Source organism: Dendrobium catenatum, unplaced genomic scaffold (genome assembly GCF_001605985.2).
Source record: "Dendrobium catenatum unplaced genomic scaffold, ASM160598v2 fragScaff_scaffold_1221, whole genome shotgun sequence".
Classification (NCBI taxonomy): domain Eukaryota; kingdom Viridiplantae; phylum Streptophyta; class Magnoliopsida; order Asparagales; family Orchidaceae; genus Dendrobium; species Dendrobium catenatum.
The window spans coordinates 1,104,518-1,120,227 of record NW_021319683.1 but is presented as its reverse complement, the minus strand read 5'-3'; the positions used below and the strand labels follow the sequence as shown (position 1 = coordinate 1,120,227).

Below are 15,710 nucleotides of genomic sequence, written 5' to 3'. Positions count from 1 at the left end.
GTAAATTTATAAATAGACCCATCCTCCCTCTTGAAAGGGGGCTCCAAACAAGAGAGCAAGAGAGAGATCGGAGATCGCTCTTGCTCCGCAGTCCTCCTCGACCACCACATTGAATTTCGCTAGGCCATCACTTGAGACCCTGAGTTCCGTCGGACCACTACTTGAGGCCCTGAGCTTCACGGGACCACCACTTGAGGTCCTGAGTTCCTTCGGACCACCACTTTTGTGGCCCTGAATTCCGCAATATTACCACTTTTGGGGCCCTGAGTTCTGTCGGACCACCACTTAAGGCTCGGAATGGGGGCAGAGGCAGGGTGGGGCACTGGGGACATGTGCCCCCACTAGTCGGATTTTTTTTTTCAATTTGTCTAATTATTTTTTATTATTTAATAATTAGGTAAAGATATATTGAGAAGAATATAATTATTAAGAGGACGTTGTCAGCTCGAGATTATAAATTCCAACAAACGCAAGATGAAAATAAATTACATAGATTTAAAACCGTCGATCCCAAGATTTTTTTAATATTTATTATTTACTGATATATTTTTTTAATATATATTATTTACTGATAATATATAATAAGGATCATAATAATATCAAATAAATACTTCTGGTCTATAAGACAGGAAAGTATTACTTAATTTAGAAACCATAATTCTTCAACTTTACGCTCTTCTTGTTGAGCACCTATCCCTTAAACCTAATGCTAGGTATGAGACACATATACATCATAAAAATCACTTGAATCATTTTATACGGAGATCTATTTTAATATTCTCTCCTAAATTAATATGACGGTTAGACTGCCAATATATATCTATTGAAATACCAATATTTTTAATATCTAATGATTAAATATTCTACACATATTCATAATACGAGAATAATTCATTAAATTGTGAGCCTATGCAATTTATAAAATACATATTAATTAAAGGTCCTACTTCAATTTCATATAACCATGCGGACCAGCAAGTCTTCGGGAACGAAAGATCGGACAGGGCGGGCGAGCGAAGACTGCGCTCAGCGAGTCGATTTGTACAGGTTTTCGAAAGAGAACATTACCGCCAAGAGATGAAAGCTAGGGCATGGTAGAGGGCGACGAATAAAGAGCAGGGAAGAGGGGTGCTCACATTTCGCCGGAATTTCTTAAGCATCGCCATGGATCGGATCACGGCGGGCAACGAGCTTGCTTTTAGGATAGGGTTCTCTGGTCACAGCGGTCACCTGAGGATGGAGCCGCTTCCGCCTGTTGAAGGCTCACATCCGTTAAAATCCCTCCCCGATTTCATCCTTGTAAATATGCCCTTCGTTTCTTCTCTTCCATATTCTCTGCTTGTGTTTCATCTGCTTATATTTTACCGCAAAGTCTCTTCCCAGGGTACCATAGGGTTTATCTCAAATATATGGGGCAAGTTTTTTATAGCATGCGTAAGTACAATAGGGTTAATGAGCAAAAATTTCCTGGTATGCGTAGTTCTAGGTATCTGAGTGTTTTTTTAAAATGAAAGTTGCCATTACCGTACCAGCCCCTTCCTGATTTCGCTACTGCATAATGTGATTATATTTGTTTTTTTTTGTGGGTTATTTGTTTTTATGATGATTTCTACGAATACGAAGTCAATCAGCTGCCAATTATTTTTGAGCTATCTGCTTCTCACAATTCACTTCTCTCTCTCTCTCTCTCTCTCTCTCTCTCTCTCTCTTTTCTTTTGCAGCCACCTGCATTCCTTCCGGAAACACAAGAAACCGTAAGGAAACATCTAGAGGATACTTATGTGTGCCCAACATTGGATTCCGAGGAGTTTTCTGCTGAGAAAGCTGGTAGAATGTGGGAATTTGATTGGTTTGATAGGGCAAAAGTTCCCCTGGAACCATCATTCCCTCGTTCTATTGTTGCTCCAGCTTGGGAGCTGCCATTTAGGCGCTCGAAGAAAGAGGAACACCCAGAACCATGTGATATAAAATCAATTGAGGTACAAATATTGTGGTACTTCCATTTCTTTTGTTCTTTCTGAAGTGCACACTTGTTTGGCTAGAAGGAGCAGCATGATTTCATAACCTGCATGCGCGCTAAGGCATTAGGGCATAGTGGATGCCTGCGAACTATGTGTCTGTACGATTAAGATTCTTTTTTTTGTTTGCTACATTGTTCTATAAGGTCATATGAATGAAAGTTACAACATTGCAACTCTTGCTTTTCTATCTGTTCATGTGGACCCGTGCATAAACATTTTTAGAATACTTATACAGATGTTCTTTTGGTTTTGCTTTATTTGTTTGCTCTTCTTATTTTTCAAACATTTTCAGATTGATTTAGTAGATATAATGGAAGGAGCACAAGATTCAAGTATTTTGCCACGCATGCCAGGACCAGCAAAGGATTTTGTGAGAGGGAGCATTAATAATAGACCATTCCACCCGGGAGGCCTGGATAATCCACAATTAGAGCGGACATTTCCAGAAGGAGCTCAAAATGGTGAATGGGTTCATGAAATCTTCAAAGGCGGCACTGCACAGTCCGTGCCTCCAAGTTTCAGAAAGGGTTTGGACTTAGGCTATCTGAAGGTTTCATTTCTATTTCTTTGTCCATGACCACATATCTTTACAAAAGCATGACAACGGAACTATATCTTTTTCATAATATTAAGGGATTTCCTTGCCAATGGAAGCAAGCCAAAGAGCAGATCTCTTCGCGAGACAATTCGATTGAGGAAAATCCTGTAAGTTTCTGCTTAATGTTGTAAGTATTGGTTGGCTCCATTTTAGTTGAGTTATCACATATCTATCTTGCTAGTTGCAGTTTTCAGACAATGTTTTCATTATTTGGTATTTTTCCTGTGTACTTTTTGTTGCTTAATGTTGGACAGATTTTAAAGCATGTGCTATGATTTTATGACATTATGGTTCTAGCAAAGTTTTTAGGCCACCGTGGCCTTTTACATGGTATCAATGACTTTATGCTTATTTTTTTCTTGATGCAGGATAAACTGTCTGTTCAATTTGATGATTTATTCAATAAAGCCTGGGAGAAAGATGCTTATGAACTAGGAGAAGACAATGGTACTGATTCTTTTGGCCTTTCACATTTTTACCAAAAACTCACGTTTTATTGAAATTTAGCAACATAACATAAGATCCATTTATCTTTGTAACAATATAGAATCTTTCGTCAATGTTTATTTGAGAATTTAAGCATGTTTTGAAGTTGAAATTTTGTTCCTTCCATTCTTGTTCATGGTGACATCTGCTAATATGTTTGAAACTCGGCAAGGAAAGTAGAAATTGATAGAATGCCAAAATTTTCTTTTTCCTGTAGAGATCAGTGGTATAGTTGCTATTACATATTTACATTTTTTATTGAGATTGATGCTTGAATTTCTTATGATCCTTCAATGTCTAAGCCTAAACCTAAGAATGCTATATTATTGAACTAAGAAAGAATTATAGATGATAAATTAACATAAGCACATTTGATACCATCTAATCATGATACAGACCTTTATTTGCTAGTATTATTATTTAGATGTGTTTATGTCTGATTGACTTTTGCTTTTTTATTTGGTTTTCTAAGTTTTCAGTCAATATTCTAATTGTTTCCTGGATTTGGGTTAACATTATTACTGCGTCATGGCTTACTTTCTAATTCTTATGTTTTAGTGGCACTTTTGGCCATGTTCAAGAAATTTTGTACACTGGCTGATTTGAAGTTGAATTTTCTGGTTTAGTTGGGATAAGATATAACTAGTGTTGTTCAGTGGAAGTTTATCATTGTTATAATTAATTAAATCAAGCTTTCTTGCTAGAAGTTAAGTTTTTACCTGATTGGGTTTTATACGTGTTATATTAAGATATCCCATATTTCATTCTCTTGCTTGGCTACATGTTTTTTCCACATAATGGATTGAAATTTATCAATTATTTCTCTTGTAAGCCAAGCATTTCGTGTTTAAAAAACTTTAAAAATACGGGCAATGGTAGTTATGGCCAATTTTGCCAGAAACAATTTTTTTCCTTTTGAGTTATACATTGGGGAGATTTCTTTACATTTGAGCTGTTTTTTTTTTCAGTGTAAAAGAGCCTACCTTGACAATTTATTAATAATGATCAAAATGTTTTTGCATAAGATTTAGAATTGTAAAGTACATATTGATAAGTCAAAAACAATTCATAGAAATAAGCTAATACTGTTCCAGGAGGCAGGTAAACATGGCAAACATACAACTAGTTAAGTGCTTGGTCCAGGCAACATGGGTTAAAAACCCACTTGCCTTAAAAAGGTCCGAAAATTTCTAGGATCTGAGGATGGTGTTTTCCTTGTAGAACCAATTTTAAACCTTATAGATGACTATTTGCATATACATTCTTTGAGCAAAACTTGGCTTCCATGGCATCCATGAAATGGGCTATTTATTTTCCTGATTGTGCAAAAACCATTCTATTCTGAGAATCACTCTTGTTTCCTATGCTATATGATTCTTCAAAGAAATTGACGAACTAAACTTTGAATTACTTATTATCTCCGGGACCCTGCCTATATGCTATAGCCAAGCTTTTTCTGATTTTTTAGGGCCCACCTTATTTGCTAGAGAACCTTCCTATTTATAATAGGGAGATGAATACAATGAGCCAAGTACAACAAAATGAACCTATGCCACTCACTATAAACGGAGAACCTTGCTAATATGCAAATTTCCTACACTCATAGCTTCCAACCTCCCAAAGAAGCCTGAAGCATTCTTTATCTGTCAGATGAATATTGCCCTCTTTGTGGGCCCTATAAACTTGTGATAAAGACAACAACCATCTAAAAGGTTAAACATCTCCACTGGTTGTTTATACGATGTTCAAAGGCATGTTTTATAAAACTTTATGTTGCAGGGAATGGACCGTATTGCATTTGATCAGTAAGGGATTTTAAATGGCCGTTAGTGTTCAGGAAACATGTGCACAATGACATCTCACACGGTCTTTTTGGAGCTTCTTTGTTATTTATTTCTCTCTACATCATCATTAATTTTATTCTAATATGCAGATTCACAACTCATTAAGTTTTATATTTGCTTCCAATTACATGGCTTTGCCTCTTCAGCAGCTTTTATTGTTGCTTGTATTTCTTTCTTTTTTCTTCCTCTTAACATGGGATCTTTAATTGATTCCATCTTTCTTTTAAAAGTTTATATCCTTTCAAGAGCAACATGTTTTATTTGTTATTTCACATCAACAAAATTTTGCAGGCTGATAAATAAAGAATATTTGAGGCTAGATCTTAAATGCTAGATAAATACGGAATCGGGATTTTAATTTCCATTTATTCTTGATCTTCAAAATTTATTTATTTATGCTGCTTTACTTATATATACTAAATGGTTAGAAGTTCAGGTTTGATGGAGTCAGAAGTTGAAGTAGAGGCGGATATGGCTACTGTTTCTAGAGATAATCCAGATCTTTCTGCATTAGATGAAATATTATCTACTGAACCTGTGAAAGGGACGACAAAATTAAGTGGAATAGTTGAGGAGAAGAGGCATAAGGAAAATGAGGTATGACATGAGTACATGACCTCGCATGCTTCTAGGTTAGATATCGTAGAAATGCGTATTTTGATGTTTTTGAGATCTCATCTAGCATTGTATAGTTAGTATTGAGAACTTGTGATTTTTGATTGGCGATTTCTACATGTTCTTATCATATATATCAGTGGCGCAAAATGGTGCGCGCCATGACGCACATCATGACGTGGCACATCAAAATAGCGTGCATTATTTGTGATATACATGAGCAGTGGCGCATAGCACAAGGCGAAAATAGCGTGCACAATTTTTTAGCATGTTATAAATTATAATTAACTTTTTTAAAGTTTATATATAAATATCACAATTAATTATTAATTAATTAAGCAACAAAAATCAATGAAATATCAAAAACTTAATTTTATCTTATTAGGATTTAGGGTTTACTTTTCTCATCGCCATTTCTTCATTGCTGGTTTAGCTTTGTGGGTTCATAGAGAAGGTAACCATCGCTTTGCCCCTTTCACGCGCTTCTTTGGTTAAATTGCATTGAAGTAAAACGGAGAAAGAACGAGATTTAATTTTTTGTAGGATTTAAAGTTACCATTTTTGCTATTTGGCATTGTTTATGCAAAATTATGCTTAAATCTTGCTCAATCTATCGATATAAGTTATGTAATTTTTAAAGTTGTAATTTTTTTTCTTTAGCAGGATATATATGCTTAAATCTTACTCAAAACGATATATTGTTTGCTATTTAATGATATTTTATATTAATGTATATTTTAAAATTGTGTGCCATGTTTAAAGTAGTGTGCGTCGCGTCCTGCGCTATGCGACATGGCTCCTCGGGGAACTTTGGCCCATGGTGCTCCATTTGCCATTGACAATTATGATTCTTACCCTTTGTTCTCTCAACATGTTCCTTATACGACTCCAAAAGCTGTTTTTATATTCCTATTTACATGAAATTTTGGATTCTTAATAATATTTTGTAGTTTAAATAATCAATCACTGACAGTTATGGGATTAACCACAGAGGAAAAACTGCTTCTACTACTATATAAGCTGTTTACTTCGAAAACTTTATGCTAGAGTCCTTTATTGCATCAATGCATGATTTATTCTTATGAACACTATTTGCTTCTCGGTTAGTCATATTATCACTCTTTTAGCAAATGGTATGTTAATCCACTTTATTGGTGCGGCATTCATATTATGGGTTTGGACGGCGGCAATTTATACTTTTGATTACCTTTGCTTATATCTTGTAGGTGCAGGTGTGGGCTTCTCCAGGTGGCAGTGATGAGATTGCTGGTCGATTTCATGAGCTTGTTCCTGAAATGGCACTTGATTTTCCTTTCGAGTTGGATAAATTTCAGAAGGAGGTAAGAGTTGAGTTGTAGTTATTTTTTTCCATGTTCTTCTATTATAGTTAATTATTTAAATCACCATTTCAGCCAAGGTTGGTCTTTAGTGATGACTAATGTCCCTCTTGCTTGTATGGACAAATAGTATTTGGAGTTAATTATGGTACTTTTCCTGTGTTTATGTTCCCTGTCTTTATCTTCAAGGAAGTTTAGTCTTTTGGTTTCTAAAACCCAAGAATTTTGTGCGTACATAATCAGTTAATGCTAATGTATGGCTATAGGTTGAGTTCCAATCAATTCAGGGTTTTCATGATCACTTGACTTGGTTGTTTTTCACGATTTGGGATGGTAGGAAGTAACATAAAGGATGCTGATTTGAAGCAGCTTAGAATTTTCTCAAAAAAGTTATGGTAGCTTATATTTGCCAGGAAATTCTGGAGGAAGGATAGTGAGTTCAGTGTTGCTTTTGACTTGGAAGAAGTGCAATCATGAATGAACGTTGAACATTTTTCCTATCAGAAAGACAGACTAGAGAGAAGGAATAATGAGTTAATGTTTGGATCTCTGCAATTTTGAAATATCAGCGGGAATTGATAGGACCTTGTTCAAATAAAATCAACAATAATAGTTAAAATTGGCGTCTTTCAAGTTCCTCTAATTTATGCATTGGGTTTTGTGTGCTTATAAAAAGAATTACTTTTGCTTGAGCTTCTTTTCTTTAGGCCATGCTTGTTTTCAAAGCCTCTATTACTTTGCCCTGCTTTTGGGAATTGAGTAATTGAGTTTTAATATACTTATGATTGACTATTTCTTTGGGCTTAACTTTTCGGTTATTTATAAATGCTAGAAACTAAAATGACAAAAAAAAAAAAAAAAAAAAAAAAAAAAATTTGCTCTCATGTGTGCAAATCATAGGTAGAGCGATTGGTTTTGATCCCCTTAGGAGTTGTTTGGTTGGTTAAAAAAGGAATGCTGTGTAAAAAGAATGCTGTGTAAAAGGAATACAATGTAAAATAAATATTTTGGAGTTATTTGGAAGAGTGTAAAATAAATTCAGGTGAATGATTTTTTTTACTTGGTTTGAAGTAAAATGAATGTAGTGTAAATTTTAAAGATGGTGTCGACGTCAGGTGGCGGCGGCGGTGGATGGTGGCTGGTGACGGTGGTGGTGGCCTGTGGGTGGTGGCGGCCGACGACGGGTGGTGGCCGGTGGCGGGTGGAGATGGCAGTGGTGGCCGGTGGGTGGCTTACTCTTGAGGGTTAGATTATTTGTTTTGTCATGGATTATTTCATTTGTGCTTAATAGGTTTAAGGGTTACCTGTTGCTAGGCAAGTGGCTTTTCCTTGTCCATTATAGAGAGTATGGCATGTTGTCTTGCACTTTTAGGAAGACTTAATGGTTTAAGTATGGGGTTAAATAGTTAAACACAAACATACAAGTGGTTGGCACTTTTCCTTTGACAGTTTATAAGATTTTTTGGATCTTATTATTGTTTAGTCATAAAGGGTTGTTTATGACCTACCTAAATGAAGTTTGGTAGTATTTAATGAAGCTGCATTTTGTATTATTTTGAAACTAACCTCAAAGCTAGTCACATTTTTCTTAAACATTAGCTTATACATTCATACGTGATATTTGGTTAGATATAAGCCACATTAGGACTACACATGATGATAAGATTTTTCATTCTTTTTTAAAATAAAATTGATGATAGATTTGAACACAATTTTTTTAAGCATAGAAATCTATCATATATATTTTATTTAGGATAAGCCAAACATAAATAAAGTTGTAGACGCATAAACTCAACACAAGAAGCCATAAAACATACTACTCTCTATATGTTCTCCTTAAAGGAGCATACCACTTGAATTAAACCTTGAACTTGTGACCTTTGTCATGAGAACCAGTGGGCATGCTGCTTCAGTTACCGCTCATTGGTATATTTGACCATGGTGAATAAGCTATTGGTTTATAAGTTGTAATTTGTTAATTTTAATACTTGAGGAAGTTCATATCACTTCTTTCAACTCGTCAATGTATTTCTTAATAACCTTAAAAATTTTCTCCAACAACTTCAACTTTTCTCTTATTAGTTAATATTGGTATGCTGTGGATACATATTATAACATTATAGGAGTTTGTAAAGAGTCAATTCTTCTTTATGCCATTGCCTTACAACTTATTGATTTGCCATTTGCTTATTTAATTGGCAAGTTTTTGTTGTTGGGATTGTCAAAATTAAAACTAATTATCATTTTCTTCCAAAAAAAAATGATATTTCTTTAGTTACCAACAATCCAACATGTGCAGGCTATATACTATCTTGAAAAGGGCGAGTCTGTGTTTGTTGCAGCTCATACATCAGCTGGAAAGACGATTGTTGCAGAATATGCTTTTGCATTAGCATCAAAGGTATGATTTTTTTTATTTCATAATTGTAAACTATTTTCTACGATGTTTATTTTTTTCATTTAAGTGTTTGCATCTTAATTTCGAAGAAGTTTCATTGAAATGACCTACAATAACTCATTTATTGTGAACTTAATTATGTTTTTTTGGGCTATAGTGAGTTTCATTTTTACCCACCTTTAAATTATTTTTTTCATTACTTATTTTTATTAGTAAAAGTAGAAAACATCATATAGTGACAGGAAGAATGAGATACTGGGAGAAAGAGAGAGGGATGAAATAAAATATAATTTTTTATTCAACCAAATCATTCCATCAATAATCATTGTTCATGTTTTTTAGTTCTAGGGTGCCCTTTAATTGAATAAGTTCTCAATACATTGTAAAACTGACCCAAGCTAATATGCCATGCAATTAAAATTTAATTAAAATATGGTGCAAAAATAAATGGGCACGTGACAAAGATCGATTTAGTAAAAATTTGTGACTGAGTTTCATTCTACCATGATGATTCTATATTAATTCACGTGGGACGAAAAAAAAAAAACCCCTCATCTTGAAAGTAGGTTGTGGCTATGGTGGTGGAACTGGAGCATTAGTATTGCAAATAGTGGCAATAATAAAAAACTTATTAACTTGTAAAAAGACGTGGGGGCTTTGGCTCTGGATGTTGACAGTATGAGTTAAATTAATAATATGGGTTAGAATACTATGACTAATTGTGGCAATGGTCAAACTATGAAGTTAATATATATGGATGAAGAAAAATATAATGATAATATAAATTAAGTAATATTTTGTGAAAAATTTCTATCATTTGTGGAGAATTTAGATACCTCCCTATATTATGCCACTTTGTGTAGCACTTATAGAATAATTTAATGGTGAAAGCTATGGAAAGGCAATGTCTACTGATGATACTTCGAGTAACAGTAGTTGGAAAACAACTTGTATATTTATTTGTAGAGGTTGTGGAGCGAAAATACTGGTTTAAGGCTCCACACATTTTGGATGCAACATCAGTCTTTGGTAAAGATGACCCATGCATGCTCTGGCTCAATCCCATCCTTAAGCACAAAGCTAAGCTTAAGATTAACTAATTGTAATACTAGGTCTCAAACACACCAAGAAGGGGAAACTATTGGATTAATGGAGTTGAGCATGCAGTTATTGGATGGATAAGTAACTTGAATTTTTTCATGTCCTTAAGGCACCAATCTAATTTAACATTGAATATTTCATCACAAGGTTTAGTATGATGGAGGCTTGATAAGATTTAGGAGAGGAATGATCAACGTGGTTTTGTTTTGGATGGGTAACATATCAAGAGAGAGGAGCATCAAAATTACAATATAGTTGATCGTTGATGAGGGTATTATTGATTGTCATGACATGATATGTTAGGATCATGATATTGAGGATGACAATATATATGATCGTCATATATGATTGCTGATTATCTTGATATGAATTAGATAATTTATCTTGGTTTTTTGAAGAGTACAATCCTAAGTATGATGATTAGAAAAAGCATGATTTATAAATCCTCTTCTCATAATAGTGTTCATTAGAAAGATCATGATGAGAGGTATATGGTACATGATTAGAATATACAAGTTTAATATATCTTATGGTGTCGTGGGGATCATGAAGATGTTTTGAAGGTTATTGAATTGTTGTAAAAAGAATAGAGACAATTCGAGTTGTTGTGGAAGGGCTGTTTAAGGTGCAAGTAGTAGGGATCTCTAAGCTATTCCAATTATTGATGTTGTGTTCTATATGACATTAATAGACCACTTAGATTGTATTAGATCACATGTTGGATATGACAATCCAAAGAAGTCGAGCTGTGTGAATGCGTGTAGGTGGTTATCATGAACAATTATAGTAGCAGAAGGATTTCCCAAGCGAATCACAGGTGAGTGGTGGATGTTGCACTGTTTAGGGAGAGACGAGAATGCTAAAGATTGAGAGTTTGCAAAGCTTGTAGGGTTTGTATGCCGGAAGGGAAATAACATGCTTTCACCAAAGAAGATTGTGTTGAGAGCTTGCTGACTTGAGCCAATGGAGGGAAAACTAGCTTTCGGTTGATTAGTGTTGTATTGGAGGGTTGGTGTGCACATGATGTTGGATGGCATGTACACGTGATGTACACATGGGTTGGCACATGTTGGAGACTAGAAAAAAGCTTGCACTATATAGGCAAAGTCTTAATGGAATGCGAATAGTTGCATGTTGAAGTGGATGATGTGCGACTAACGAGTGAGATTTGTGCAATGGCAAAAGTAGGATACATGTAAGAAACATGAATGTGTGTGGATAGGGTTTATGTAATAGGAAACAACGGGATAAGTTGTTGTCGAACATAGTTCAAGAGGCATGATTCTGGGAGTGCAAGGTGATATACAGTTTTGGGTGAAATTTAGTTAAGGCCAACTATGAAAGCAAGACTTATCTACACGGGGCATAATAGATGAAATCACATTACTTGCTACAAAGAAGACACGATGACTCGATGGTCCTGTAGGCATGGTCGGCTCTTATTGAATAGTGAGAGATGGGCAAGAAGGTTTCATTAGATGATGGTTCGTGATCATTTGAGATGGTTTGCAAGGAAAGATCGACACTTGGATAAGCATCATGAGATCGAGGAGGCCCTAATTAATTTGCAACATTTAGGGATGAGAAGAACGAGAAATAAAAAAAGAAAGCGAGAGATGAAAAGTAGAAATGTAACTTTAATGTTTTATTTTCTATTTTTAGGTCATGCTTTATTTGGAATATGGTCCTTAATGCCTATTAAAAATAGATCGAACTAATATGGCTTAATATTTGAACTTATTATGCCATCAAGACTTAATTAAAACATAATTAAAATATGTGCAAAAACAAGATAGACACGTGACAATGATCAATTTGGACAAAAATTAACAAGTGAGTTTTATTCAACCATTATGATCCTGCATAATATTCTAACTAGTTATCTCATTACTGTAATCTTATTCAATTGTTATTAATGGTAAAAAAAGTTAAAAAGGTGACTTCTTAATAGTTTGTTCTTAAACTTTTAACTTCTCAGCTTTTTAAAATGAGTTCTATGAATGAGAACTCACTTTTAACAAAACAAACACTTGAACTCGCTTCCACAAATGAGGCCCGTCCACTTCCAAGTGCTTATAATAAAACAAATAGTCCCTTGTGGAAGCTGATTCAGTAGAGCATTCTGCTTTTTTGTTTTGGTAGTAGTTTGTCCCTGCCTTTGTAAACATGGCATATGAGAAGTTATTCACTTGTTGCATAACCTTTCTAACCATCAGGAATTTCATAATGATATCTCAACGAGAGATAATTTTCATTTTACGGCTATTGCAAATTTGATTATTGTTACCAGATTTTATTTTGAACGTTTATTTTAACCCACTTTATTATGCTTATGTATGAGTTTTCTTTGCTTTGCTTTTTCATTGTGTGCTTGTTCCATGCAGCATTGTACTCGTGCTGTTTACACTGCTCCTATAAAAACCATCAGCAACCAGAAATATAGAGATTTTTCCAGCAAATTTGATGTAGGCCTTCTAACAGGGGATGTTAGTTTGAGACCGGAGGCATCATGCCTTATCATGACTACTGAGATCTTGAGGTCAATGCTTTATAAAGGTGCTGACATTATTCGTGATATCGAATGGGTAAATGATCTTTGCAGTCTCTTGTAAGAACTTTATACTGTTTGCAATACTTAAGTCCATGGCATCTGTGATATATATTTTGTTGATTGTATTTTTAATCCCTTTAAACAGGTTATATTTGATGAAGTGCATTATGTGAATGATGCTGAAAGAGGTGTAGTGTGGGAGGAGGTGATCATCATGCTACCAAGACATGTTAACATTGTTCTGCTTTCAGCCACTGTATGCTTCTTTCTGGAAAATAAATTTACAATTTTAACTCCTTATTTTCATTCTTTTTTTGTTTGCCTTGCTAGTTGATTCCCTCACAACTAAGATGCTTGAAATGCTTTAGGTCCCAAACACAACTGAATTTGCTGACTGGATTGGTCGCACAAAGCAAAAAAAAATTCGTGTTCTCGGGTAATGATTAATTTTTAGAAAGATATCTTCTAATTATATCCAATTGATTTGCTTATTTTTCTTTATTTTTTATTGTATATTCGTTTCAAATTCTCTTAAATTGAATATGTATAAGCACACTTTCTTATTCTTTTGTTTGTTATATAATATGATGAGTTTGATTTGCATGTTATTTTTTTCCTTGCATTGTTGATCAGGACTTCAAAAAGACCTGTTCCCCTCGAGCACTGCTTATTCTATTCTGGAGAATTATATAGAGTAGGTGACAATGAGGTTTTTCTACCCCAAGGATTGAGAGCAGCTAAGGAAGTGCATAAGAAAAAGAATTCTGGTATGTTGGCAAGCAATTCTGGGGCTCTATTGGGAGGTGGTCATGGTGCAAATCAGCCTCGACAACGAGAAAATTTCAGTCGAGGAAAAGGACAGATGCACTCAGGATCTCAATCTACTAGCAACTTTCCTGGTACTAGTGGAGCAAATTCAAGTAATTGGGGACAAAGGAAATCAGAATCTTCTTTGTGGTTCTTGCTGCTACACAAGCTATTGAAAAAGTCTCTTTTGCCTGTGTGTACCTTGATTACACAGTCAAAATCTTAGCTTTAATAAATCTTTCTTGTAGTGCTTCTAAATATGTTTATTAAAGTTTTGTGGGGGAGTTGAATAGATGCCAGGAAAATCTAAACTTTTTTTGAGTGTTCTGTTTGTGCGTGTTATTACTTTTACTTGTCCCACCATGGGATACCATTAAATGCCTATAGAAGAGGCTTAGGTGCTGTTTGGCTATTAAGTGTTTAGAATTTAGGGATATTTTAAATAGACTGAAAATTAAATGTAGTGGGTTTGAAGTTTAGGTTTTTTTTTTATGTGTTTGCTTGTAACTAATAAAAATAAGAAATTAAAAAAATCAAGAGATTGCTTTTAATATATATTTTTCCCTAATCTATGAAATTCCGGTTGCAAGGTGGAGGTTAACCATCTGCTAAACTTAGGATTGGTGGGATTGGTGTTGGTCGTTGGTGTGGTCGGATGGCGCGATGTGTCCCCTCAAGAGTGCAACGGTCTGGTTCCTTTGCGGATGATAATGTGCCCCTCATATCTCATGCAAGGTTGGGTGATGCGGTGGCACGACTGATGTGCTAGGTTGGTGGTGTGGGTGCTTGTTGTGTCATCATTGAGGGCTATGGAATCAGGAGTGCAGAGGGCTTGGTTGTGGGTGTCGCTCAGTGCAAGTTAAGAGCAATAGTTTTTATCCAGTTTATTTCAAATTCTAGTCGGATGAATTTAGGAATACACGGAAATTGGCTGAGTTTTAATTCCTCAAAAGATTTTTGTTTACTCTCAATAAAACAACTAATTAATTAAAACTCTTGCGTGCAGAAGTACACCCTTAATACTCCCCACCAAACAGCTCCTTAGTATTTGATGATGATTATGGGGCATTGGGGATACGCTTCAATCTGTCAAATTTTATATTTGGTAGTTGTCCTTTTTATAATCCACTGCCATCATTTACAGGTGGTTATCTTCTGCTTCTCTAAGAATCGTTGTGACAAATCAGCAGACAACTTGAAAAGTGCAGACCTTACTAGTAGTTCTGAGAAAAGTGAGATACGCATCTTCTGTGACAAGGCTTTTTCACGATTGAAAGGTTCTGACAGAAACCTTCCTCAGGTATTTCGGCTTTGAGTAATGAGTAAGCAAGCATCACACAAATCAGCTCATTTTAATAGTAGATAAAGAGAGTTTTGGGTTTATTTATTCTTTAATTAAGGATACCAAATTTTCATCAAAAGTGGCTCTTGACAGCTGTCATGTTTTGTTGATTTGCATTGCAGATTGTTCGAGTTCAAAGCCTACTAAGGAGGGGTATTGGGGTGCACCATGCTGGTCTTCTTCCAATTGTCAAAGAAGTAGTTGAGATGCTCTTCTGTCGTGGTGTCATCAAGGTTAAGTCTACATTTGACAGCTGTCTTGTAATCTACTTTTATTATACTTGTGGACTTTTGAATTTCAGTATAATTTTCATGATTATCTTTAGTATGGCGGTCTTTTCTGAGTATAATTTTGCCTTAGTTTTGAAGTTCTCATTGAGCTATCTTATAGCCTAGTTCTGTCATGTTTGCAAACTTTTGGATATTTATTAGTATTGAGAAAATGATCAAAATGGTCCCTTAACTCTTCAAGAAGGATCCAAACTTCTTGACCAAGATCATTCCAAGTCCATTTAGACCTGTGGGGATGACCCATTGGGTCCCCAAGAGACCCCTCTTGAGGACCCAAGCTTTGGGCCCACTTGGGTTAGCCACTTGGCTTGACCCAAGTG

General features: G+C 35.1%; 1 protein-coding gene across 2 annotated transcripts; it reads left to right on the top strand.

The window, feature by feature from the left end:
- The first annotated feature begins 979 nt into the window (after positions 1–979).
- On the top strand, positions 980–15,510 carry LOC110108422 (DExH-box ATP-dependent RNA helicase DExH11-like). Of its 2 annotated transcripts, none has more exons than XM_028699239.1 (14): positions 980–1,299; positions 1,722–1,979; positions 2,314–2,571; positions 2,655–2,726; positions 2,988–3,066; positions 5,386–5,546; positions 6,797–6,904; positions 9,201–9,302; positions 12,785–12,985; positions 13,097–13,207; positions 13,320–13,387; positions 13,585–13,951; positions 14,903–15,058; positions 15,223–15,510. In XM_028699239.1, the coding sequence occupies exons 1-14, from the start codon at positions 1,165–1,167 to the stop codon at positions 15,493–15,495; spliced, it is 2,349 nt and encodes a 782-aa protein (XP_028555072.1). In that variant the 5' UTR covers positions 980–1,164; the 3' UTR covers positions 15,496–15,510. The 2 variants fall into 2 exon arrangements, with proteins under 2 accessions (XP_028555072.1, XP_028555071.1); XM_028699238.1 differs by having other exon boundaries at positions 981–1,299; positions 6,791–6,904.
- Positions 15,511–15,710: the final 200 nt, after the last annotated feature.